Here is a 24791-nt window from a genome sequence, read left to right as displayed (position 1 = left end):
CTTTGGGAAAAGTTCACACACGTTCCTGGCATCCAGAAGAGCTTGGCCCCGTGATCCTCGTGGATTCTGGAATTCAAGCTGCTGTCACATCCTCTCCATCTGGTCAGGGTTTCCTGGGCATGTCCCCACCCCAAGGGTCACCCTCCCTCTGCCACCCACTACAGATTACCCGCAGGTTCAGTCAACAGCTCAGCTCTGGTGGAACCACTCCCCAAGCCCGTGTGGCATGATGTGGCCCTTTTCTTGTTCAGGCACAGAGCAAGAGTTCTTTCGGGTTTAACTGTATATTCTGCAATAATTTCAAACTCACAGGAAAGTTGTGTCAGTGATATAAATAACATCCGTCGACCCTCCCCCGAGATTGACCAACCGTCAACGTTCATTCTGCCAATTTGATTTCTCTCCCTCTCGATTGTCTTTACATACCGTACATCCTTCTTTCCTGACCTGTATGTAGTAAGAGGCAGACGATGTGCCCTTCCACCCCTGTCTCGGTCTGCTTGGGCTGCCATCATAAAATATCGTAGGCAGGGTGGCTTAAATGACAGGAATTTATTCCTCACAGTTCCGGAGTCTGAAAATCCAGGATCAGGGCACCGGGCGATTGGGTTTTTGGTGAGAACCTGCCTCCCGGCTGGCAGACAGCCGCCTTACTGCTGTGTCCTCACACAACCCAGAGAGCGAGCTCTGGTGTCTCTCTGTCATTTCTTATAAGGGCACTAATTCCATCGGATCAGGGCCCACCCTCATGACCCCACCTTACCTTAATTACTTCCTTACTCCAAGTCCAGCCACCCTGGGCCTTAGGGCTTCAGGAGGTGAATTTGGCGAAGGATACAATTGAGGCCCCAGGAGTCCTTAAATATCCCAGCGTGTCTCTTTTAATAACAAGGACACTTTCTTACAAAACCATAGCACCATTATATTCTTTGAAGAACGAATAAGATTTTTAATGAGATTGACCACCATGCAATTATTAAATGCAGACAATTTACCACTGAAATAATATTATCTAAGGCATGGTTCCTACTAGGATTTTTCCAATTGTCCCCATAACGTTCTTCACAGCATTTTCTTTCAAAATAAGATCAATCGTTGCATTTAGCATCGCGTCTTTTCAAGCTTCCTTTATTCTGGATGGTTCTTCCGTTCTTTCCTTGTCTCCGTGATGCTAGCCTTTTGAAGAGGACGGTTGAGTTTCTCCGCAGGCTGCTCCCTGATTTGTGTCTGTCGCCGTTTCCTTGTGATTGGGTTTTCGCGGGGCTGACACGGAACTGAAGCTGTGTCCTTCCGGGTGCGTGTCATCAGGAGGCACGGGATGTCCCTGGGTCCCAATCTTGGCGATGCTGACTTTGCTTGGTTAGGATGGTGTTCTCTTTTTCCCTTTGGAAGATAATGTCATCTGTAGAAAGATACCTTTGAGACAATGTCAATAACCTGTTCCTTATTAGATTTTCACCCAACAGTTTTCTCATCCACCCATGAGTCTGATACTGGCCTAAATCACCTATTACTCTCATGGCTGCACAATTAGTTTTCTAAGCCTGTCATTCCACCTACCTTCGTTAGCTGGTACTCCACCTCGAGAGCTCTCTCTTCCCCACTATTTATGTATCTCTCCGTCTACTAGTTCATTATCAGTGTGGACTCATGGATTCCTGTTTTGGTCATTGGATTATAATCCATTATGGGCGTTGTACGTCACAATGCTCAAATTCCCAGCCCTGTCCAATGGGAGCCCTTCATGGCTCCTGTCTTCTGATGTGTCCCTAGACTGGGGTTCTTCATGTCTCATATATTAATGATCTTCAGGGAGCATACGAGCTGCTTGAAGTCATATCCAAAAGATTGCACATCTCCGTGCTTTGTTGGGGGGCGGGGGGGTGAAAGTTCAATGGCTTCCATCGGATTCTCAAAAGTACTGTGGTCTCCCAAAAAAGACAGAGATTCTACATCAGAGACTTGGGTGAACCTGTCCATCTTATCCCAGCCACCTCTGAGTCGCAGATGAGGACAAATCCTGCATACGACAGAGGTGGTGGCATGGCTTAATCCTCCCAGTAATCGGGCCTTCCTTCCTCAGCTTCACATAAAACCGACAAGTTGCAGAATGTGGCTCTGTCGGGTCCCAGGGGAGGTTTCCCTCTGGGGAACAAGGAATGTGAGGTCCTGACGGCCCTCACCCCTCTGGGGCCAGCCTGTTTTCAAGGCTTGAGTGTGTCTAGGAAGCGTGCTACGACGTTCAGACACAGCACACGAGGACTCACAAGGGGACCCTTGGTTCCGGAGCCACCGAGAGGTAGAAACATCTTCAGCCGTGTGGGCTCTCCTTGCCCATATTGAAGAGCAAGGCCAGGGCCCCCAGTCCTCCGGGTGCTAACGTCCAGAGGACTTCACTGCTACATACGCACCTCCTGCAGAGACCTCTTGTGACACTTGCAGTGGCTGCCGTGTGGCTGCTCTGTTTTTGGGCACATCCTTCCCGCTCAATTCCCACCACAAGCTTGGACGTGGACTAATGTCACCCTCCATCTTACACACAAGGAAACGGGGGCTCAGACAAGCTTTACCCAGGGTCCCGCATCTTATAAGTGACCAGTGCCTTGAGGTCACTCATGTGGGAGCCTGCTGCTCCCAGGAAGCAGAGACACGTGGACCACGTCCTGGCCCAGAGCCAAGCTCAACGGGTCAGCCAAACCCCAACCAGTCCACAGACCCGCCCCTCAGGACAGAGCCACCGCAGCCAACCAGACACCCAAGCAAGAAAGCGATGCTGATGGGTGTTGTGCCCCTGGGTTTGAGAGGGGTTTGTTACATGGTCCCACTGGGGCGATAGCTGACGGATACAGAGACTGTGCCGGGGAGAAGGAACCTCCTGGTTTCACCCTCACTTCTCAAATCAGTGCAACGACGACACTAGAAATCTATCTTCCTCTTCTTCTGATCGTGTATGTGTTTGTGCCTCTGACCGTGAAACTCCGTGGTGTCTCATACGTGAGCCAGGGGTGGAGGGGAGAGTGTGGGGGAAAGAGCTCAGGGAAAATCGCATCAGTGGAAGAGCATGTGCTCCCTATCAGGGGATCACGTGGATCTGTCCCAGAGCCTGAGGATGGGTTTTCACAGCCACTAGTCGGGGGTCCAGGCAGGGAGGGCACAAACGCGGGGCCCTCGTGAATGCATCCTCTGCGGCAGAGCCAGCCCCGAGCCAAGACTTAGAGCTATGACCCCGGTAACAGCTGCAGCCGCAGGAACTCGCCAGCACTGGCAGGCTGAGGCTCTGCTTGGAGGCATGGCAGGAAGGTGCAGACCCATCACAGGATGGCATTGAGACGACAGCAGGATGGAAACTTCTGGAATCCTTCTGCCTCTCCTGCTTCCCGAGGAAAGGAGTCTTCGCACAGGTCTGGACGCAGAGGGAGGAAGCCAGGACCACGGCACCGGGCAGACTCAGCTCCACGCGCTCCAGACTCCTGGAGCTTGGCAAGCCCTCCACGGTCAGCCCGGAGGTTCCCACTTGCACAATGCGGGTGAGGATGCTGACGCCGCTGTCCTGGAGAAGGCAGGTGAGGTGGTCCGCGGTGCTTGCTACGTTAGCAAGCCCCTTCTCGTTTTCCAGGAGGGAGGGTGGGTTCCCACAGAATCGGTTTCTAACGACCCTAAGTGCAAGTGGGGGTGGCAGGTGTGGGCCTTCTTGGGGCCGCTATGCCCCCTGGAACCTTCTTCCCCCGTGCACGTGCGCACTGCTTCCTTCCTTCAAAGCATGCGCGGTAATGAGGAGGGGTCGTGGGCTCAGAATGAGGAGTCCCACCCAGGTTGCCCTCATCATGGGGACACCGTGGGGTTGGGCACCCTTGTTGGCCTCCTTGGTCTCCATGTGGCCGTCTTTCAACGGAGGCATCAGCGGGAACCGTCACAAGCGTCCATCTCTGAGCCCCGGGTGGGGTGAATGGTCAGCCCCCAATAAGGGGAGCCCGAATCATTTACCCAGCATCACTCTGAGCACCCCCCCACACACACACGTACACCCCACACCCCCTGGCCCTCAGCTACACAGACCCCAGCGATTCAGGACAAGATGGTTCAGGCTGAGTTCACCAACACTCCCCAATCAGGGCCTTCAGAGAAGACTCTTTCCTGAGAAATCCTGCAAAGAGCAGTGGCCGTGGGTTTGGATGAGCGGGGAGCTGGGGCCAAGGGGTGTTCCGGGGAAGCGGGAAGCCCTGGCCTGCAGAGATGGCCCTGAGAGGCAGGGAGCCGTGACCCGGCCTGTCGGAGTCTCCTGAGTGGAGCCCAGCGGGAATTGCCGGCCCATTGTCTGGAGAATTCTTATCAGCAAAGACAGACGGCCCTTTTCACAGACATCTGGCAGCCCTCGTCCCAGTCTGGATCTTGGGTTTCCACTGGGAGGCGGAGGCCAGTGTCGGAAGATGGGGCCACCCCAGAGGGGGCAGGCTCTGTTTACACACAGCGGTGCTGGGCACCAGCTCCCATGGGATCATGTGTCTCTGTGCACAGGTGGCTGAGACGGCCTCCTCTGCTCACTCAGTGCCCTCCTGGCCGCCTCCTTCCCTCCTTTCTTCCCTCCCTCTCTCCTTCCTTCCTTCCTTTCTTCCTTCCTTCCTTCCCCCTTCCCCCCACTCCCTCCCTCCATCCTTCCTTTCTTTTAACAGATGTCTGGGCGCCTTTTCCACCCCAGCCCTGTGCTACACAAAAGGATTGTAACTGTTAATAAGACTCCATTCCAGTCCACAGGTAGTTCATGGGCCAGAGGAAGACTCCGGCAGACAATCGCAATACGCAACAACAGGCCACGACCGGCCGTGGGAGCCCATGGGGGGTCATCTACTCAGGCCGGGGCCAGGGGGTCTTGGAACAGTTGCCTGTGGAGCCCAAATAGGATCCTTGTCCGTCTCTTCTAGCGATAGAAGGAAGCCAGGAATCACTGGGACCCACCCTGGCCTGGTGGCCCCAGGTCTTTGAATGTGCCTAAGACCTCAGGATGGACTGCAGTTACCCTCGTAAATCTCGAAACATCCCAAACGTATCTGACCCCAGAACACCTTTCTTTCTTGGCCAACATTTCATGGGACAGACTTTTGGAAAGAAAAGTCTCCTTTGTTATTTGCTATGAAAATTATCCTCGTGAGGACGAGCTAATGAAACCGGAAAATAACGTTAAATGGGAAAAAGTGAAGCAGGCTCCTGAGGGCAGCGACAGATGGTTGTTGTCTAATTCTGCTCCTTGCCAGCGCCTGGTCAAAGCCGCGGTAAAGGGATTTTAAAGACGTAAATCCACAAGGATGCAGAGGATGAAAAGGCAACCACAGGAACCAATTTAGAAGGTGGACAGAAGATGAGTGAGTGAGAACTCTGACCGAGGACGCTGGGTCCCCTTAGTGGCCGCTGGGAAAGTCGGGGGTGGGGAAAGAGCTTATTCACACAACAGAGTCTTCCAAAAACCATCTCTGGAACTGGGGAAAGAGGTGAAGAAGACTCAGTGAAAGATTTTGAGATGCAGTTGGAGCCCAGACCCGCCTTCCCAAGCCCCACCCCCGGGAGGACACCTCCCCATCTTGGAAGAAGGATAGAAGTTTATTTTCTGGACCTCGTCATACAGAGGGTTTGTGGACTGGGAGATCCCAGCCCAGGTGAAGGCCTGAGTGCCTTTCCCAAACCAGGGTGACAAGTTAAGTGACCCTTTGCATCCTTCCCTCTTCTCTAGCTCAGCCCCCAGAACACCAACAGTCAGACCTTGCCCTCCTCTGAGACCTGATCCAGCCCAAGAGGAAAGGTCTAAGGGTATTGACACCAGGGGATCCTCAAAAAAACAGCCCAGATCCTTCCGCAAAGAAGCCTCTGGTGGTCAAGCTCCACTCCTGAACTTCTAATGAGCTCGATGGCTCCTCACTCTGTCGTGAGCTGACAGCCCGCGGTTACCAGATGCCTGTGAACAGCCTCTAACACGGAAAGTAAAGACCAAAACAACAACAGAAAAATGTAACTCGGAGGAAACAGAGACTGTTCAAGGAAAAGAAAGCTCTGACGACTCTGTCAACAACAGGCAGCTGTGACCCAGACCCTCAGAGATATGACGTCACATCCAAGAACAAGAAGAGGGTGCTATCAAAAAGGAGCATTGGGAAGACAAAGAAGAAAGAGCGCCTAAACTTAAAAGCAAAAACCGCAGCCGGGATGATAAAACTCAATAGAAGAGTTAGAAAATCAACTTGAGAAAATATCCCAGGAAGTAAAAGGAAAAGAGAGAGAAGAAGGAAAGGATGATAATAATGAAGATCCAACATCCAAAAAACGGGCGCTACAGATGTGTGAGGGAGAAACGGAGGGGAGGAAGTCACCAATGAAATAATTCAAGGCCGGTTCCCGGCTGCCAGGCTTGGGTTTCCAGACTGAAGAGGCCCGTGAAATATCCAGCAGAGTAAATAAATAGAGACACACCCCCCACCACCACCATGGCACCTCACTGTGACATTTTAGTACACTCGGGACAAAGAGAAGATTCTACAAGCTTCCAGAGAGGAAAGCTAGGTCACATACAGAGAGTCAGTTCTCAGAGTGGCTTCGTAATTCTCAAGAGCAGAATTGGAAGCAAGAATCCGATGGAACAACACCTCCAAACTTCTAAAGGAAAACTATTTCCTATTAAAAATCCTATGGCCAGCCAAAGGATCAGTCAAGTGTCGAGCGGAGTAGTGGCCATTTCAAACATGCAAGGTCTCAAAAAACAGTAGTCTACCAGTCACACTTTCTCAAGAAGCTACTGAAGGACGTGCTACCCCAAAGCGAGAAAATAAACCAAGGAGGAGGCTGGAGATGCAGGGAGGCGTTCCTCACCACGGGTGAGCGGGGAAGGAAGTCCCCACAAAGGCTATGAAGGGGCATCAACATCAAGGCTTTGAAGGGGCTTCAACTTTGACCTGTTCCTGAGAGGCGGAAGTTGACCATGGTGGGCACAGGAGCAGATGACACAAACCAATCCACTCTGGGTGGCCATCCTTCCATCACCATCCCCAGTTCTCCCAGCTGTAATGAGCCCTGGGCTCCCCAGGACTCACCCACGTCCTTGCCCACTGGCAAGGTCAGAAAGAGTTTTGGCCAACTCGGGGCAGAAGCCAGGCTCTGACCCAGAATTCCCTTCGACTTTCCTTTCCACTTTATATTTCCCTGGGAGTCTTCAACTCTTGGTGACGATATCGCCTTTTCCTTCCCCCATTTGCTTTGTGCTTCCCGCTCCATTTTTGAGAATGAAACAATGGATCATTGAGAGGTTGTGGCAGACGCTGGCCAGATGGTCACCAAACCTTCTTCCTCTGGCTCCTGGACACCCAGCTAGACACACTGTTGGTTTCAAAGTCGTGTCTGCACAGGCACATGGCTGGAGGGGAACATGAAAAAGTCTGGTTGGCTTGTTAGGGGAGGCGGGGTGGGGGTGGTGTTTTTTCCTGTCAGTCTTAGGATAAGGTTCTTTTGCAACAAACATGTAGGGAATGTGGAGCCAGCCTCTCCACATTATATACAGCGTACATAAAAACATCGTCGCACACAGCTCTCCGGACAGATGTTTCTTTGCAAGCAAGAGCTCATTTGTCCTCAAAGCAGTCAGGATCCGGCAACCCGGCTCTCCAAACCCATCCTGCCCTGTTTCCCATCCCACACCGGCCCTCAGCCTGCCTCCCCTGGGAGAGCCCCCTCCCCTCCAAACATCCTCCACCGCCTTCAGGGCTGACTCCAGATGTCGCCAGGCCAGAATTCCTCGCCCCTCTGGTGTCCCCCTGGGGCTTCGGCTCTCTGCAGTGACGGTTGCCCACTCTGCCTCTCAGGGACCAGGGGACAGCACACCCAGAGGTAAGGGGCTCAGGCCCACCGCAGTCAGACCACCTGTGTCCACAGCCCAGATGCCCACTTGCCAGCTGAGGGGTGGCCCAAGTTGCTTTGAGGCCCCGGGATGATAACAGCGCCTACCGTAGGAGGTTTGTGAAGAGTAAATGAAAGAATGCATGGAATGTTCTTAGGGAGGTGACCGGCCCATGTGGGTTGTTCAATAAGCCTGGGCTCTGAGGTAGAGGTTGCATCTGCGTCCGGCTCTTGCAACGCCCCATTAACCCCTCAAGGGCGGTTCCCACACCCTCCTCACCCGTCAACGACCTAGAGCCTGGCACAGTGCACTGCATGTGGGACAGACCTGTGAGCCTGACCAGCAGCCAAGGAGCCCAGACGAGGCCACATCCACCGACAGAAGCTGCATGGCTATTGGGATGAGAGGCAGGATGTCCTGCCACCCTGGGACAGTCCCCACCATCGGTCCAGCCTTGCCCGGAGAGCTGGACTGGGAGAAGCCGGCCGGCACAAAGACCAGACAAAAACCGAGTCCCAGGGGACGGCTGGGAACTGGGGACATGGAGCCGGAGAAGAGAAGACTCAGGAGAAAGTCGATCAACCCAGGAAGTGGAGATAACCACCTTCTATGCGCCAGCCATTGTTCTCCAAGGAACAGGTCGGGTGAACCCTCTGCCCTGCTGGGCTTGCATCCAGACAATCCAGTAAGGCAAGAGGAGGACCGAAAATGCAATGAGTAACAGTGTAAAGCCACACGGGCTGGTGCTAAGTCCTGTGACGGACAGGTTAGCACGGGGAGGAGGTGCCGAGGCAGGCCAGAGGGTGAGGATGAGGAGCACTTTGGTGCCGGGGAAGGCTTTTCTCAGCATGGGACACTCAGCAGACACTTGTGAAATGAGCAAGCCACCATCTGGGTAGCTCAGTGTTTTGCTCTCAGATCCTATGGCAGGCCCTGCCCATGTGCCACTCCAAGGGAACTACATTTCCCAGAGTGCTTTGCTCTCAGGCTCCTGGGCAGATTCAGCCAATGGGAGGCCCCAGTGGAGAGTGGAGGGCGGGAGGAGAGAGAAGTGGAGGTATTTCCATCCCCTCTTCTGCCTCCGTGATCCCAGCTCGCACCACACGCACCCTGATACGGTTTGGTTTCTACTGGATGGCTAGACTTCTGTACTCTGGTGACATGGCCTCCTCTCTGTGTCCCTCCAGCCCTGGGGACACTGGCTCACTTCTGGAGGTGACCGGAGAGTGTATCCAGCTGAGATGAGGCTGGAAAAACACCATAACGCAAGTGCCCTCAGATGAAGCAAGGTACCATGTCTCCTTGGCTGTTTCTTCTCTTCCCTCCTTCCCGAATTTCGGTGGTTTTTCCCTCATCCCCGTTCTCTTTGGCTCTCTTTGCTCCTCCAAGTGCGAAGCAGCTCGCTGGCTGATCGGAGAAGCTGAAGTTTCTCCATCGGCATTTGCCCGAGGCTGTGCCCCTGAAGTCACTCTTACCAACAGGTCCTTATGCATCTGACATCTTCATTTTCTTCTTTCCCAAATCTGACCCCCTGCTAAAAACAAATAAATAAGTGGTGATGCCACGTGGCTGTGGGGTCAACAGTCTGGCTGGAGGATCCCAGATCTCGGACTTCATCTGCAGTTTGGCTCTTCCTGGTTCTGCTCCACTGGAACATCGGGTCTCCCGGGTCTCCAGCCTGCCAGCCTACCCTGGAAGTTTTGGACATGCCAGCCTCCATAATCATGAGAGCCAGTACCTTAAAATAAATCTCTTTCTCTCTATATATATGCACATCCTACCAGTTCTGTTTTTCTGGAGAACCCTGGCTGACACAGTCACCGTATCTCCCAATGATTTTGGGATGAAGCCTCTTGTGCAAATTCCTTTTACAAATAAGTGCTAGAGAGACATACACTCTCCCTGAGGAGCCGGTATATTCTCCCCAAGGGTCATTCCTTCTTTCCCTGCTCCCTTTGGCCGCCAGGAATTCCCAGCTCGGCCACAGCAACCGTGGAGGCTGGTTATCACGGGCAGTATGTCTGCGTCCGACCCTCAGCTCGGCCAGGACTCATCTTCCCTGTTGCATGTCTGCTCTCCTTTGATCCTGACTTCTCAGTTCCAGGTGTGCGTCACTCTGCTATTGCACGTGCCTCCTGCAGAGTGCTCCGAGCTGAAGATGGACAGCCAGGCCAGGCGCCACACATCTGGAGGGGTTTCTTTCCCTTTCCTCTGGCCCCTGGCCAGTCCGCTGGGCAGGAGTGGGCACGTGCTCAGCAGTGAGCGAGACCACTGTCAGACAGCTGTCCACACCGCCATGGTGAGCACTCACCAGAGAGCTTGGGGAGCCCGGGATGTGGGTGATGACAGCCAGGAAGGATGGCTTCCACGGGCATCTTCAGGAACCTCCCGTTGGCAGTGTTAGGATCATGCGTGTGCCTGCCCATCACCAGGAGCTGGAGCAGCTGGAGACAGCTCACTGGGGACCAGGACCTCAGGCCACCAGGGAAAAGTCTTGCTTGCGCCAGCCGGCACCCATTCCAGGAACGAATGAGCCAGCCCACCTCGCCTTGCTTCAAACTCCCGGAAGCACAGGGGCAATTCCAGAACACCCCGCCCCTCGTGCGGATGCCCCACATACACACCAAATAGCAGCCCCCCTGCATGTCCTTCTGCCGAGCCCGCCACCCCACCACGCTGCTATCAATTGTGAGAAGAGAGAGTGGGTGGAACAGGGGGGCCATTTCTCTCTGATTTTCCTGCTAATTTCCATCCCTCTGAGGACACGACAAGCGCAGTAAAGGGCAGGCGGGTTTGTTTTCCTGACGAGTAGCAATTGTCCTCAGGACACTGCAAATGGGGCACCGTGTTAGGGCCGAGTCATGGGTCCTGGGCTCAGGAGGCTGGCAGGTGGAGAGGAGGGGCAAGCAAGGGCAGCCGGGGCCCATTTTATGGACGCAGAGGTTGGATGAAGTGGGTTTATGGATGAAGTGTACCAGTTAGGATATGGGCAAAGCTGTGTAACAAAGAGCCCAAGACAGACAATGGGTGGGACGATGCTTTCCTCCATTCACGGCTTTCATCCGAGCTCAGTGGGGTCTCCCTTCACCATCCCTTTCTGATGGGTTAGAAATGAGCCTCAGAGCTTCTCAGCCATTTTCTCATATAAGAACGGATTCATTTTGTAATTAAGACTCATTTTCAGGTGTCAACGAGTCCAGTCAGGTCCACATCAACACTGGATTTTTCACGTCTAACTCAACACTCTTTCTCTCTGTCTCCGCCCAGGTTCAGCCCTGCCCCGTGACTCAGGCAGCGGGAAGGGACCTCAGTCTGTCCCTTTTCTCTCCTCCCCCTGTACCCCCACCCCCGTCTAGGATGTCAGGACGTGGGAGGAGGGATGGGGAAGGGATTGAACATCGCATACCTGGCTGGGGCTGTGATAATCCAGCCCATGTGGCAAGAGCCAGATGCTGGCCCTCCTCTGGGTCACCTTTGTGGGTTCTTTGGGGACCTGAGTGAGCACTGTCCAGCCGGTTTCTTGTGAGCCTCCAGGCCTCCTCAGCTCCTGCCCACAGACTCCGGCTGCCAGGGGTCCTGTCACCCTTAGGGGGCTACACGCTCACAGCTTCTACCCACCACCTTCCTCCGTTTCCCTCGGCCCACACGGCAGTCGCTCACCCCTGCCATATCGGTCAGGACACAGGTAAAGCTGCTGTGACAAAGATACAATGGCGCACACAACACAGAAGCTCACCTGTCTCTTTCATGACCGCCTGCAGTTTGCGGGTGGACCAGGGTGGCTGAGGAGCTCCACACCCTGAGGCTGCGGAAGGAGCTGGTTCCTCCTATCGCGTTGTTCCTCCCCGTCCAAGGGCGTCCGCCTCATCTCCATCGTTCCCACTGGCTGGTGGTCCAGCCCCAGAGAGAGAAGGAGAGAGCGCCGGGAACGGCTGCCTTTTCAAGGCTGTGGCCAGAGGTTGCGCGCGTCCCTTCCTCTCACATCCCATTGACCGCAACTCGATGCCGTGTCCACTCCTACCACAAAGAGAGCTGGGAATGGCCTCTAGCTGGACGGCCCAGTGCTCAGCTGAGCTTCAGGAGATGCTCTTACCAAGAGGACGATGGAGACAATGCCTCGACCCTACAGGGAAATTAGGAGTGCCTAAGGGGGCAGTGCGGGCAGACCCTGCCCTCTCTCTTCATTCTGCCCTGGGCACTCCGGCCAGCCTCAGCACCCCAAATTCACAAGGAGAGGAGCAGGTTATTATGTTCCTGCGTGACCCCCAGGTCCGGGGGATCCCAGCCGAGCTCCCCATTCCTCTCCCGCCCCACCACACTCTGAGCCTGCACAGCCCTGGTCCACGATTCCATGTCACGGTCAGCATCACTCCTTCCTCCCTGCGGGCACCCTAGTCTCTGAGTAGTTTTATTGGGAACCCCCCACCGCCCTTGGCTTGGCCAGGAGAGAGAGAACCACCTGCAACGCCGTGGACCCCCACCCCCCACCATACTGACCACACTCAGGCCCCCATCCATCCAGGCTGGAGGTGGCTGGCGGGGTTGACTGCTGGGGACAGCTCTGCTCTTTCCGTCAGACAGGATCCCGGGGTGTCGCACCTCTCAAAATGCAAGGCTCTCACCCCTTGTCCTTCTCAGCTTTGTGGCTCCTGCCACATTCTTGGGACAAGCAGAAAAGTCCCATCTGTGTATCAGCCGACAACACGCACCCCCGGGGAAGCTTCCGGGCCTTCCTGCAGCCTGGCCTTGTGCACAGGCCCTGCTCCAGGGACCTTGCAGAAGATGGGTGACCAGTCCCCGTCTTGCAGATAAGAACTTGGTTCCTGGTGAGGTTAGAATATGTGCCCTGGTCACCGGGGAGAAGGAGAGGATTCGACCCCAGGTGACCGCTGGCTCAGAACGTGTGCCTGGAATGCAGCCTCCCCATGGGCGACGGCACAGAATCCGCACCCCCTTGCATCTTCCCGGCCCCTCCAGCACCACGCACGCCCTGCTGCATCCCCCCAGGACTCCCCTGAACACCCCTCGTGCCTCCCGCCTCTCTCTTTGCCCCGGCCACTGGGCATCTCCAGGAACCCTCTGGCCTGAGGCTTCTGTGGCCCAACTCCTGGGCACCCCGCTTCCCCCTCCCTTTCCTGTGGCTTCTCTGTCTCCTCTGATGACAAGCCCATAATCCCCCATGCTTTGTTCACACTCCGCACACGCTTCCCTGGTGACCATCACCGGGCTCTCCCCTGAACCCCAGGAGGGAGAGAGGCCCAAGTCCTGTCCCTGGGACGTCTCTCAGACCCCAGCCCTTCCTCTCACATCGCTTCTCTGCTCCAGGCCCTCTGACCTCTTCCCAGGCTTCTGACCAACCTCCCCACCCCCAGGACCCCCACCTCATCATTCCATCACCTGCATTGCTCCCAGGGACCATTCTCAATCATTCACAGATCCAGGAGCATCACTCCTTTGAAAGCTCCCTCCTGCCTGTATGCTAAAGTCCAAACTCCTAGGCAACCGTCAGAGCCCTCACAATTTGGACCCAACTTGCCTTGCCGTTGTGCCCCTTCACTCCCTCCTCTATACAGTCAGCACCCAGACCAGTGGATCTCGAACTTTGGGGAGCATAAGACTCACCTGGGGGAGCTTGTCAATCCTATGCCTGAGCCTCACTCTCAGAGATTCAAATCCAGCTGGTGAGGGCTGGGGGCGGGAATCTGCCTGTGTAACGGGGTGATCTGAGAAGCCCTACCGAAGATCCTGAACTCGCTGTGAGCCATCCAGCCTCTGGGCCCTTGTTCATGCTGTTCCGTCTGCTGGGAACACCGTTCCTCCCCCATCTGCCTATCAGAGTCTCCCAAACTCTGTCTTTAGTGGCACCTCCTCCAGGAAGCCTTCCCCAGACCCTGAAAGAGAATTAATGCCTTTCCCCTGTGCGTCTCTCCCTGGCACCCTGCCCCTCTCTTACAGCCCTTAGGATCATCTGCCCAATGTGGGCGTTATTTACACACGATCCATTTTCCCCTCTAAACCGGGAGTCGGTGGAGGCAGAGAACATCTCATCCAGCCATCCCCGACACCCCCCGAGTGTGGAGCCTGCACAGGTGCCAAACGAGGGGTGGGTGTGAGCGAGGGGAAAGACAGCGCCCCCACGGCCTGCCCCGCCCGAGGCCCCCCGACCTTTTTGAGGGCTCCTGGCCCTCCCTGCCACCGCCCCAAACTGCTGGGGATCCCTCCACAGACACATCTGGCTTAAAAAGGAAATGCGCTGTTTCATGACTTAACTCTTTTTATTTTTAGACGCGGTGACTAATCTCCAACGCGGGAGCTCTGCAGGCTGCTCTCCGGGGAGCTCGCCCAGCCGGGCGCCTGTTCTCGAGCCAAGCAAGGGTGGGAGGGTGGCACGGGGGCGATGCCCGGCTGAGAGGGGAGGCAGCCCCTCCCCATCCACCTGTACCTCCAAAATACCTCGTCCCGGGATGCCCAGGACACCCCCACTGAAGGGACCGATGCACAGAGAGTGGCTTCTGCCATGTCCCATTGGGGGGGAATGGAGATGGGGCCCAGGAAGTTATATTTCCAAGTCTCGGCTCCCTGTCCTGCCACCGACACACACAGACTGGCCTCGGAGCGGAGGTGGGGCCGGGTGGCTGCCAGCTGCTCCTGCACCAGCCTGGCTGTGTCCTCCTCACTAACCCTCCTCCGGGAGGACGAGTCAGGTGCAAGTCTGCGGGGCCGGAAGAACAAGCTGCTTCGCAGGCTGCGTGGCCCCTTGGGTGGGCAGTGGGGAGAGTGTTTCTAGCCATGAGACTGGGCAGGGACCGAGGGACCACCCCCCACCCCGCTTTGCCCGGTCCCCCCACCCCCCGGCTCCAGGTACCCCTTCTCTACTCACCCTGCACAACTCAGAGCGCAAGGAAACCGTCGCTGCCTAAGCCCCTCAGACCCTCATCTCGAGGGGCCTCGCTTGTGACACTTTTCACTTGTTCCCTTATTTCTTTCTTTAAGAATGCATGCTTTTCATAGAAAGAAGAGAAAATCTGTGAAAACCGATATGGAGCAGTAAGAAGAGGATGAGGGACATGCTACCGACTACGGGGAAAGAGAGGACGGTGGGAGAAGACGTTTGTATGTGCTTGAAAGTGCTCAAAATAGCTCCACATGCAGGGCTGGGCTGGTGGCGCAGCAGTTAAGTGCGCATGTTCCACTTCGGCAGCCCGGGGTTCGCCAGTTCAGATCCCGGATGCGGACATGGCACCGCTTGGCACACCATGCTGTGGCAGGCGTCCCACATATAAAGTAGAGGAAGATGGGCACGATGTTAGCTCAGGGCCAGTCTTCCTCAGCAAAAAAAAAAGAGGAGGATTGGTGGCAGTTAGCTCAGGGCTAATCTCCCTCAAAAAAAAAAAAAATTTCTCCAGATGAGAGAGGAGAGGCTGGTACCACAGGCTGCACTGGGGCGGGGGGGAGTTTTAGATGACTGCGGGGCCAGACTCACTTTTCACGGGATGCACTTCTGTGGTTTTCAAGGAGGAAGGGGAGGAGAGGAAGGAGAAAAATTCAGGAAGGGTCTGGAAGACCACCCTCCGTTCTGACGCCAGTTGTAAGTTCGGGGGTCCCCCAGTTCACCCCCGGTTTCAATCATTCGTTAGAAGAGCTCGAAACTCACCGAAAGCTGTTAAACTCACATTTACAGTTTATTACAAGGATACAGGTGGAAATCAGCCAAGGGCAGAGACGCACGGGCAGAGTCTGGGGAAGTTCCACGCATGGAGCTCTGGTCATCCTCTCCCAGGGGGTCACGGGCGATGTCAGCTCCTCCTGGCAACACACTAGGAGTATCACCAACCTGGGGGGCCCCCCGAGCCCCGGCAGGTGGAGTTTTCATCAGGCTCCATCTCCTAGACACGGCTGACTGTCCACGTGTCTGGCCATCGGTCCCCAGTGCTTCCCGAGGTAGAGCAGACACCATATGTCCCAAAGCCCCCATCACAAGTCACATCGTTAGACTGTCTGATGTGACCCAAGTTCCCAGGTAAACAAGGACACTTTTATAAGGCAGGACATTCCAGGACCTAGAGATCCCCTCCCAGGAGCCAAGGGCAGAGACAAGAGCTTTCTTAGGGTAGGTTAATTCTCTACGACCCAGGTCGTATAAATAGGATGACCCCCCATCCCAGCTTGCCCAGGACCTGCCTGATTTTAGCACTGAAAATCCTGCGTCCCAGGGAAGAACCCCCCTAGTCCCAAGCAGATCCCTGAGCCCCAAAACAATTAGCCACCCTACATAGAAGCACCCCTTCACCCTTCCCCCAAAACGGGGTGGCTGTGTCCTGTGGGGTTTGGGCTAGGCTGCAGCGACATTTCCCAGAGCACACGGCCCACAGGCAGCTCTGGAGGAGCCGTGAGCATCAGGCTCCGTGGTGGTCCCCGGCTTCTCTGAGCCCCAGGTCATGCAGCTACGTGGCAAAGGCGCCAGCTTCTCCTGCAGGGCATCGGGCATCAAGGTAGGAAGCGAGAGAGACCGACATGGGGGGGTTTGTCCTTGAGGGTCGGGTTTGACCCTCCTCTGCCCCGGCCCCTTCTCCACCAGCTCCCACACGGCCAGGATTTCATGCCCACAATAGAGCTCATCTACAGAACCCAAGGTGATCAGAAAACAGACAAAAGGAAGTAACCCGACCACCCACAGTGGGTAACCACAGGTCCCATTAAATTTGCTCCTAATGGTTCTTTATGTGGCTCTCATAAATGGGGTCTCTGATGCCATCATAGATCGCCGTGTGTGTGGTTTCCACAGATCGATTTGGACCCATCTGCTTCATTGAACTCTATGATCACTTGCAATTGCGTTAAGAGGTTTTCTAACATTCAGCCATCCTTGCATTTCTGGAGCCCACTCCACTTGATCGTCACGTTTTATCCCTCTAACACACCGCTGAGTTTCCTGGTTCCCTATTTTTGCATCAACATTCCTAAGCAACACTGGTATGCCTTTTTCTCTTTCCGAGATACCCTTGGTGGATTTGGGTGTCGATGTTTGCTTGCTACATAAAGGGAACTGGGAATTTCTCTTCTTTTACGTGCTCGAGCAGTTTCAGTAGTGTTTAATCGTCTTGACCTACGTGACGCGGCAGGGGACCTCCTTTGAAACATTCTGGACCTTTATGCCTTCTTTTTTGAAAGGGTAGTATACTTGCACAACTTCCTATTTATCCTAGGGTAATCCATTTGTGTAGATTTTGCATCTCTTTTGGAATAATTTTTTAGAAATTATGTTTTCTATGTTTTCAAATTCTAAAAATCCTTTACAACCACCAGAACCCATTTTCTGAGAATTTGACCTTTCTGTGTCTCCGTAGTTGGTTTCCCCACAGGATTTTAATTTTGTATATGGTTTCTTCTCCTTTTTTCTTGATTGGGATGGTTAATCGTGTCCCTTTTATTGTTAGGGGCTTCTTTTCCCCTCAAAATACCACAGAACTGTACAGTTAAAAATGGTTACGATGGTAAAGTTTGCATCACGTGTACTTGAACCCAGTAAAAAAGGAAAAAGAAGAAGAAAAGGAGTGCAGAAGAAATGTTATTTTTTTAAAAAAAAAAAAAAGAAATCCAGGGCTTTGATACATTTGTTAATTCTATCTCTTGTTAATACACTAATTTCTTCTCATCTTTATTTCTGCCTTTTGTGTTTCCTAGCTTTGTTCAATTGTTCTTTTTCAAATTTGAACCATACACTTAATTCATCAATTTTCATTCTTTCCTGTTTATTAACATCAGTTTTCAAGGCTATGACTTTTCCTTCAAGAATTGCTTTGGCTGCATCTCCTAGGTTCTGGTGAGCACTTATCTACATTGCCACTTAAGACCCCTCCTCCAGGAAGCCCCTCTCTGTGTTCCTATCACTCCTGGTGCACTCACTCACGACAGCACTTTCACAATATTATGAAGGCCTAGTGCAGTGCTGTGCAACATAGAAATAATGTGAGCCACTTGCGTGCTTTCAAATTTTTTAGTAGCAACATTAAAACACTTTAAAAGAAACAGGTGAAATTCATTTTAATATCTTATTTAACCCAATGTCTCCAAAATGTTGTCATTTCAATGCACGATCAATATAAAACCATTATTAACGAGATTTTGCATTATTTTCCTGTACCTAGGCTTCAAAATCTGGCATGTATTTTACACTTACAGCATATCTCAATTTGCACTGATCGCTTTTTTAGTGCTTAATAGCCATGCGTGCCTAGTGCAGGTCTAAGATTTGTTTCCAGGTCTCTCTGCCTGCTTCTTACCTCCCAGACAGCAAGCCGCCTGAGGGCAGGCACTTTGTTATTCCACAGTGTATCCATGGTGCCTCCCCCGTTGTGAGTGCTCAGGGATGCTGGCTGAGTTAATGACTCCATCTGCCCCTCCGCTCATCCGTCTGCTGCCCAACGTCTTATTCACTTCTCCAGCAGCTATGCATCGTCCACCTCCCACGAGCTACAGTCTGTGCCTGTCATCACACTGCGAGTCAAGGAGCGTCTCCACGCATCCCTAAGAAGGAACGTGTCTGTTTCAGCCTTCGACTTCCCCCTGGGAACAAGGAGCCCCAAGAAGCTATGGGCAGCTCCACGCTCCAACTCCAGGCTGGAGCTGCCAAGGACAGCTGAGCACAGCTGCTCTTCCTCAGGGGCAGATGAGGGCAAAGCTAGCACACAAGGGTGCCATAAAATACACCCAAATACCCCCAAATAGTGTCCAAGATAAATATCACAATTACAAGGAATGGCCAAGAGGCCAGTGGCAGGGACCACCAGTTGCCTACCCAACATCCATTTTGCCTTCCTTTATGATAGAAACCTGACATTATTTAGGGTGGCAACAAGCCCAGCTAATGCCCTTTCGCAGCCCCCTCTGCATCTAAGGATGCCATGTGACATAGTTCTGGTTTATGTGATGTGAAACTAAGGAAGCTTTGCTTCCTTGATATATCACCCGTTCCTTTCTCTTCCCACCTGGAACTCACTCAAGATGTTTGGAGTCGCAGCAACCTTATTGTAGCCATGAATACAAAAGTTACACACATGCTGTGGATGGCAGAGCAGAAACATAGAAGAGTCTAAGTCCTTACTAATATCATGGAGCTGCCATACCACAGCCTGGAAATGCCAAAGGCCAGACTTCTTTCTACATTAAAAATGAAAAAAATAAAAGCCTCTTTCGTTTTAGTCACTATTTATCTACTTGCCTGTTACTTGCAGCTGACTGCAATTGCTGCCCAACACAGAGCCAGGGCACGTCCTCTCGTTCGCTGAGCTGCCACGGCCGGAGTGCCTGTTCTGAGCCAGGCACTGTGCCATGAGGCTGTAGCTGTTTGACACAGGGATGCAGAGGGCCTGTGCTTGTCACCTGTCAGAATTTTGTCAGTTGCAAGTAACAGAAAACACTGTAAACTGACTTAAGAAAAAAAAGAGCGACAGCCTCAGGATTCTGGCTCGCTGGACCCAATGGTGAACCCGGCCACTGGGACATGCAGGCGACACGCAGGTTAGACGGTCAGCGACTGGCGAGACCAGCATGTCATGTGAACTTGTGACTTTTCCCTCCACTGGGGAGGCCCGATTTGCCCAGGATAGAGGCATTTCCCAGGCTGTGGGACTTTCGGTTTTAAGAGCAGGGCGGTCCCAGGAAAGCCAGAATGGTCAGCCGCCCTCCCTCCATCGGTACCGGCTCATGACAACGAACACACTTCCTCTTCCTGAGAGAGATCAACGAAACCACGTGCGATCACTTTAAAGAAAATTGGACAACGTTGTCCTTAAAGAGCAATGAGGACACCCCCTCCTCGAACCCTACGATCAGATACGCCCTCAGCCACCTTGTAGCCAATTGTCCTTGACACGGGGGGGACACGATTTCTGCTGGGCCACTGGCTAGGACAACCACCCAGAGGACAGCCACCCACAAGCCCTGGATGAATCGACCAGTGCATGGTAACCCCACCCCTGTGCGGACTCTCCAGACTCATCGAAAAGAAGGGACCCTCATCGGGGCCGGCTCTGTGGCCTAGTGGTTAAGTTCGATGTGTTCTGCTTCAGCAGCCCAGGTTCGGTTCCCGGACGCAGACCTACACCACTTGTCAGCAGCCATGCACATAAAATAGAGGAAGATTGGCACAGACGTTAGTTCAGGGCGAATCTTCCTCAAGCGAAAAGAGGAAGATTGACAACAGATGTTAGGTTAGGTTAGGGCTAATCTTCCTCAGCAAAAAAAAAAAAGAAGAAGAAGAAGAGGAAGAAGTGACCCTCATCTAGAGCATCTTCAAATCGTCTCTCAGACACCCCTACCATTGAAACTCTAGCTGGTTGGTCAGTGTCACCCTGAGAAGGTCACTTTTCGGCTGGCCGGCTCCCCAGTCCCTGTACTCCTCTTGAGCACAGCCAGGAGCAAAACAAGGTCTTCTTGACACAGGTGAGTGGATCAGGTCTCTCAGAAACATCAGTAACCGCGTCCCCGGCTCACCCCTGTGGTCCTTTCTGCCTGGACCCTGCCAGGTGGGCAACTCCCAGCTAAGGGTCCCCAAGAGTCCATTCGCCCAGATCGGTGACTCCAGGCCCCCAACAGCCACCTAAGACTCTGCGCAGACGGACACCCCCAAGTCCTTTTGGAATTCACAGTGTCACCAGGCCCCAGCCTGCCAGGAACGTCTGGTCTCGGCCGATGCTTCTCGATCTGGCGTGGAGCTTGGCCACTGGCATTTGCTAAAGTCTCCCAGGTGATTCAAAGCTGCCACCACGTTGAGAACCAGCGAGTGGCCACGTGCTGCTCCAGAAGTCGAGTGTGTACACAGCTGATGTGACCGGGGGTGGGCTGCAGGGGGACGCTGGATTCTCGGGCTCTAGTCAAGTCTTCCTGCCTGCCTGCCCGGCTTCTCAGACGTGACTCGGCCGCACACTTAAAGACATACAGAGGAGCAGAGGCCGCTGAGTCCAGAGGCTTCTCCCCTACATTGTCCTCCATGTGTCCCGCAGTTTGCAGACTGTGGGGGCTTGCCCACTCCCCCCGCCCCCAGTCTGCCCCCTCCTGGTAACCTTCTGAGGGAGGGAGGCAGGATTTATTGCACCCAATTTACAGATGGGCAAAGAGAGTTTGCCCGTGGTCAACCAGAGCGACGGGAACTGGGGTGTCACAGGTCTGCCTTGAGATGCCCTGGGGGTCTGCTCTGGGAAAACCAGGGCAGCTGTCTGCACTGACTCTTATCCTTGCAGGAGGCAGGAGGAGGCTGGGGGGGGGGCGGTGGCTTTTGGTGGCAGGGCTGGCTCGTGATGCAGCCACATCGGTCCTTATGGCCCCCCAACCCAACCCCTCCGGCTCACCCCCACCTCTTCCTGGAAACATATTTATAAAGAATTGGAAGCAGAGACGGTCTTAAAGTAAGACCCACCCCCAGGATTACTCACTCCAACAGGGGACCCCAGAACCTGGTGGACAGACAGGCAGTGGCCACTCGGTCCCCCGACGTGGGATGTGGGTGTGACCAGGATGGCCCTGGTCAGCCTGAGTGGGGCGTGGTCCATCTCTGGCCTCCCTGAGCCTCTGTCCCCCTGCACTGACCGCCAGGTCGAGCTCCGGGGGTGGGACACAGAGGTCATCTGCCTGCCTGCTCACTCCCCAAGCCCACCCTCAGCCTCAGGACAGGACATCTGTGGGACAGACCCCTTCTAGAGGGGAAGGTCATTGGGTGCCTGCTGTGCAGAGGCTGCCGGCCAGCCAAGGCTCTATTCCTCCTTGGGTTTGCGAGGCTGCTGCCGGGCCAGCCTGTAGTCGATGTAGGTCCCGAGGCAGGACCAGAGAAGGAAGCGCGTTAGCAGGATGACAACCAGCAGGACCACGAGCGGGTCGGGGCCCGTGCTCCCCCACAACCAGGAGGCCATGCTGAAGGGGGCCGACCCCACAGAGCCACCACAGCCCAGGGCCCAGTTCTGCTGAGTGCCTGCTGTGCGTGTGGCCAAGGGCCCCAGTCGGGCGGGGAGCTCGGTGCAGCCGGGGGTCTAAGGGACGGCCCCCGTCCCTCCGCAGCCCCGAGCAGGCGGCGCTCCAGCCCAGGGGGTGGCCTTCGAGAGGACAGATCGGCCGGCTAGCGGCCTCCTTGGTCAAGAGGCCCATGCGCCATTCATCCAGAATGAGCCACTCGCGGCGACAATGGGCGCATTGTCGGGAGGCTGGGGGCGCCCCTCCCCACCCGCCCGCGGTGACGTAACCGGCAACCGGCGCTGGCAGCTGCGGGCCGAAGCGGCCACCTCGCGCTCCCCGCGCCCACGCCCGCGCTTCCGGCCGCAGACAATCGGGCTCTTTCTCCGCCCAATTAGCTCGGCCGGCCGGCCGGCCAGCGGGCTTTGCAGCAGCGGCAGCCGGCGGGCGGGGCGGGGAGGGCCGGCCGGGGAGCCGTGCAGAAGAAAAGGCGGGCGGGGAAGACAGCACAGTCAGCTCGGAGCCCCGAGGCCACCCCAGACGGCCCTATTAGCGCAGGGGCCGCGCCAGCATCTCAGAGGCCCACTGCCGCCTGCCACAGCGCGGGGGGCAGCGCGGGCTGCGACGGGTCTGCCCAGAAAGGGGCCGGGCGGGGAAGCTGCATAATCACCAAGGAAGGGGCTGGGGCCCCCAGCACCCCCTCCCAGCTCGCCCCACCACCAGCCAAGCAACAGGCCATGGCCCCGAGCTAGACAGGACAGGACAGTCCTGTTGGAGTCCCCTCACATCCCTCACAGGGATGCTGGGCCTCAAGCCAGGTCCCACGGTGGACTCCCTGAGTGACCTTGAGCGCACTGCTCAACCGCTCCGGGACACAGGCTCCTTATCAGAACGTGAGACGAGTGAAGACAGCTGCTTTGAAGGCCCTGGGGAGGACGAAGGGAGAGCGTTTATACGGGACCGGCGTGGCACCAGGCATGGACCGCCCCCACCACCATCCTCTCGTCTCCAGGCCACTTCTGCCACAACACCACCAGCCCAGCCTTCTCTGCCTGCCCCCACACACTGCGTGCACACATGTATACGCACATACACACATGCACGCACACGTACACATGCACTCATTGCGACGCACCCGCACACTCACCAGGCCACACACACCTCTACAGATTCCACTCACCTCCCGAGTTCATCTCTGACTTTTCACAGCCCAGTTTTCCGTGGGTCAGGGGACAGCCTGGGCCTCTCAAGGGCCCAAGCTGGAGCTCAGAGGGCCCCGCAGGAGGAGCGAGGTCTCCGGGCGCCGGGTCTTGGGAATCCAACCACGTTCTCCCCAGGAAATGGTTCCCACAGTCCCTGAGCCAGAGAGAAAGTTTAGGGGTCTCCCAGCTGCGGGGCCCCTGAAGCCAGTGCCTGAATTTCTTCTCTGTCCACAAAATGAGAATGTGCTCCCGGCCAGCCTTTCTGGAAGCTTCTGTCTAAGGCGTCAATGCAAAGGCTTTGACAGGCAGCACACCTTAAGACTGGTGGTGGAGCGGGATGACGGTGCTCACCTGTGGTTTTCGCGACAATAATCCCAGAGAACGTGTGTTGGGCATCATGGGGAGCCAGACCCACGCCAGGCTCCCCACCTGCACCCCTACCTTGGCCCCTCACCCCCGGAAGCTCAGACGTCACCCCGACTGACAGAGGCCCTCAGAAGTGTGCCGTGTCCCCCTTTAATCTCTGGGTGGAAAATGCCTTTTGCTGCCTCCGTCCACCGAGAGGGCCGCCAGCCTGGGGACCCGGCCAAGGGACCCAGCATACCTGCAAATACGCAAAGATGTGGCTGCTTGATAAGAGCTTCCAGAAAGTTGCAGAAAGTCTTTGGTGGTGGCCCCGAGTCGCCTTCCTGGAGAAAACCATCTGCCCACGGAGGGAAGGTCCCCGGAGGAGAGCAGCCCGAACCCGGGAAGGACAAAGAGGCTGACTCCTCGTGGGCGTTTCGTTTCCCCGAGAGGCCGGCGTCTCCGGGTGGGAGTACCCCGGGGGAGCCGGAGGCACCGGGCACACACTGGGCACAGCCCAGTCCTCAGCCTCCCACCGCACAGCTCTCGACCCGGCAGGTGGGAACAAGGTGGCCTCGGATAAACCTGTTTGCCAAGCACACAATCGGACACGCAAAGTCAACAACGCTGGTCACGTGGCGTCCACGCACGGAGACTCTTTGAGGTCGCAGAGCCCCCCCCCCCCCACCGCTTCCCGCTCAGACGGCCCCAGGCCCCAGAGGTCGGAGAAGACAAGGTCAGCGTGCCCTTGAGATGAGGGAGCGAACGGCCCGCTCCCCTGCACAGGGTGGCGGCTGCTCCCAGGGGTGACATCTCCTGAGAAAGGGCCACTGATGCAGGTGCAGGCACCTTAGATGGACAACGTGGCTATCACCCCCAGGAAGAAATAATTAGGTGACAATAAAAACGTATGAGGTAGGCCAGCACTTTGCAGGCATTGCTCACTCAGAGAGGAAACACTCAAGTCAGCCCACTGCTGGCAGTGATGTGAGTCTGGGGGCATGGTCAGGGCTCCGTCCCCACCCTTGGGACCATTTCACCCATCTCTGCGCTCCCCACCTCTGGCTTCAACGCCCCTTTGTTCCAACACGACTCCTCCAGGGGATGTTGTCACTGCAGTAGCTCCCCCCGCACCAGGGGCATCCATCCTCCAGGCAGCCCTTCGCCGAGGGCTGACCGTAGGGCGATAAAAGCCAGTCCCCCTGCCACACGGCCCGGGACAAGCTTGAAGGGCAAACCAAGCCCCAGAGCTCCCCTTCAAGATCGCGGTGATCTTGGGGCTGTGCCTGAAGGCGCCTCTCCTTGGCTTTTTTCCTCCTCCCTCCTGCCCTCCCCATGCCTCGCTCCTGTTCCTCCCGGGCACGCCACCTTGTAAAGACCCACCTGGGGGGGCCGGCCTTGTGGCACAGCGGTTAAGTTCGCCTGTT

The 24791-nt window shown here is 55.4% G+C and overlaps 1 protein-coding gene and 1 long non-coding RNA gene across 3 annotated transcripts; both read right to left on the bottom strand.

Annotated features, from left to right (window-relative positions):
- Window positions 1-925: 925 nt before the first annotated feature.
- Window positions 926-15006, bottom strand: LOC139074390 (uncharacterized). 2 transcript variants are annotated; one of them, XR_011523968.1, is made up of 4 exons: window positions 14754-15006; window positions 12371-12696; window positions 11610-11996; window positions 926-7393 (listed from the first exon to the last, which is right to left on the bottom strand). It is a non-coding gene; the product is annotated as an uncharacterized lncRNA (long non-coding RNA). The 2 variants fall into 2 exon arrangements; XR_011523969.1 differs by lacking the exon at window positions 14754-15006 and adding an exon at window positions 13496-14080.
- Window positions 15007-21500: 6494 nt separating this feature from the next.
- On the bottom strand, window positions 21501-21921 carry SMIM38 (small integral membrane protein 38). The gene has a single exon (XM_070564365.1). It carries the CDS (start codon window positions 21778-21780, stop codon window positions 21625-21627), a length of 156 nt encoding a protein of 51 aa, XP_070420466.1. The 5' UTR covers window positions 21781-21921; the 3' UTR covers window positions 21501-21624.
- Between the last annotated feature and the right edge of the window lie 2870 nt (window positions 21922-24791).

The sequence above is a fragment of the Equus przewalskii genome, chromosome 11, assembly GCF_037783145.1.
Source record: "Equus przewalskii isolate Varuska chromosome 11, EquPr2, whole genome shotgun sequence".
In the NCBI taxonomy this organism is placed as follows: Eukaryota; Metazoa; Chordata; class Mammalia; order Perissodactyla; family Equidae; genus Equus; species Equus przewalskii.
The sequence above is the reverse complement of the archived record's forward strand: the minus strand, read 5'-3'. Positions and strand labels throughout refer to the sequence as shown.

What these genes read in the sequence shown, in the direction of transcription:
- SMIM38 (XM_070564365.1), bottom strand. Translation starts at nt 21,780, where the DNA reads ATGGCCTCCTGGTTGTGGGGGAGCACGGGCCCCGACCCGCTCGTGGTC.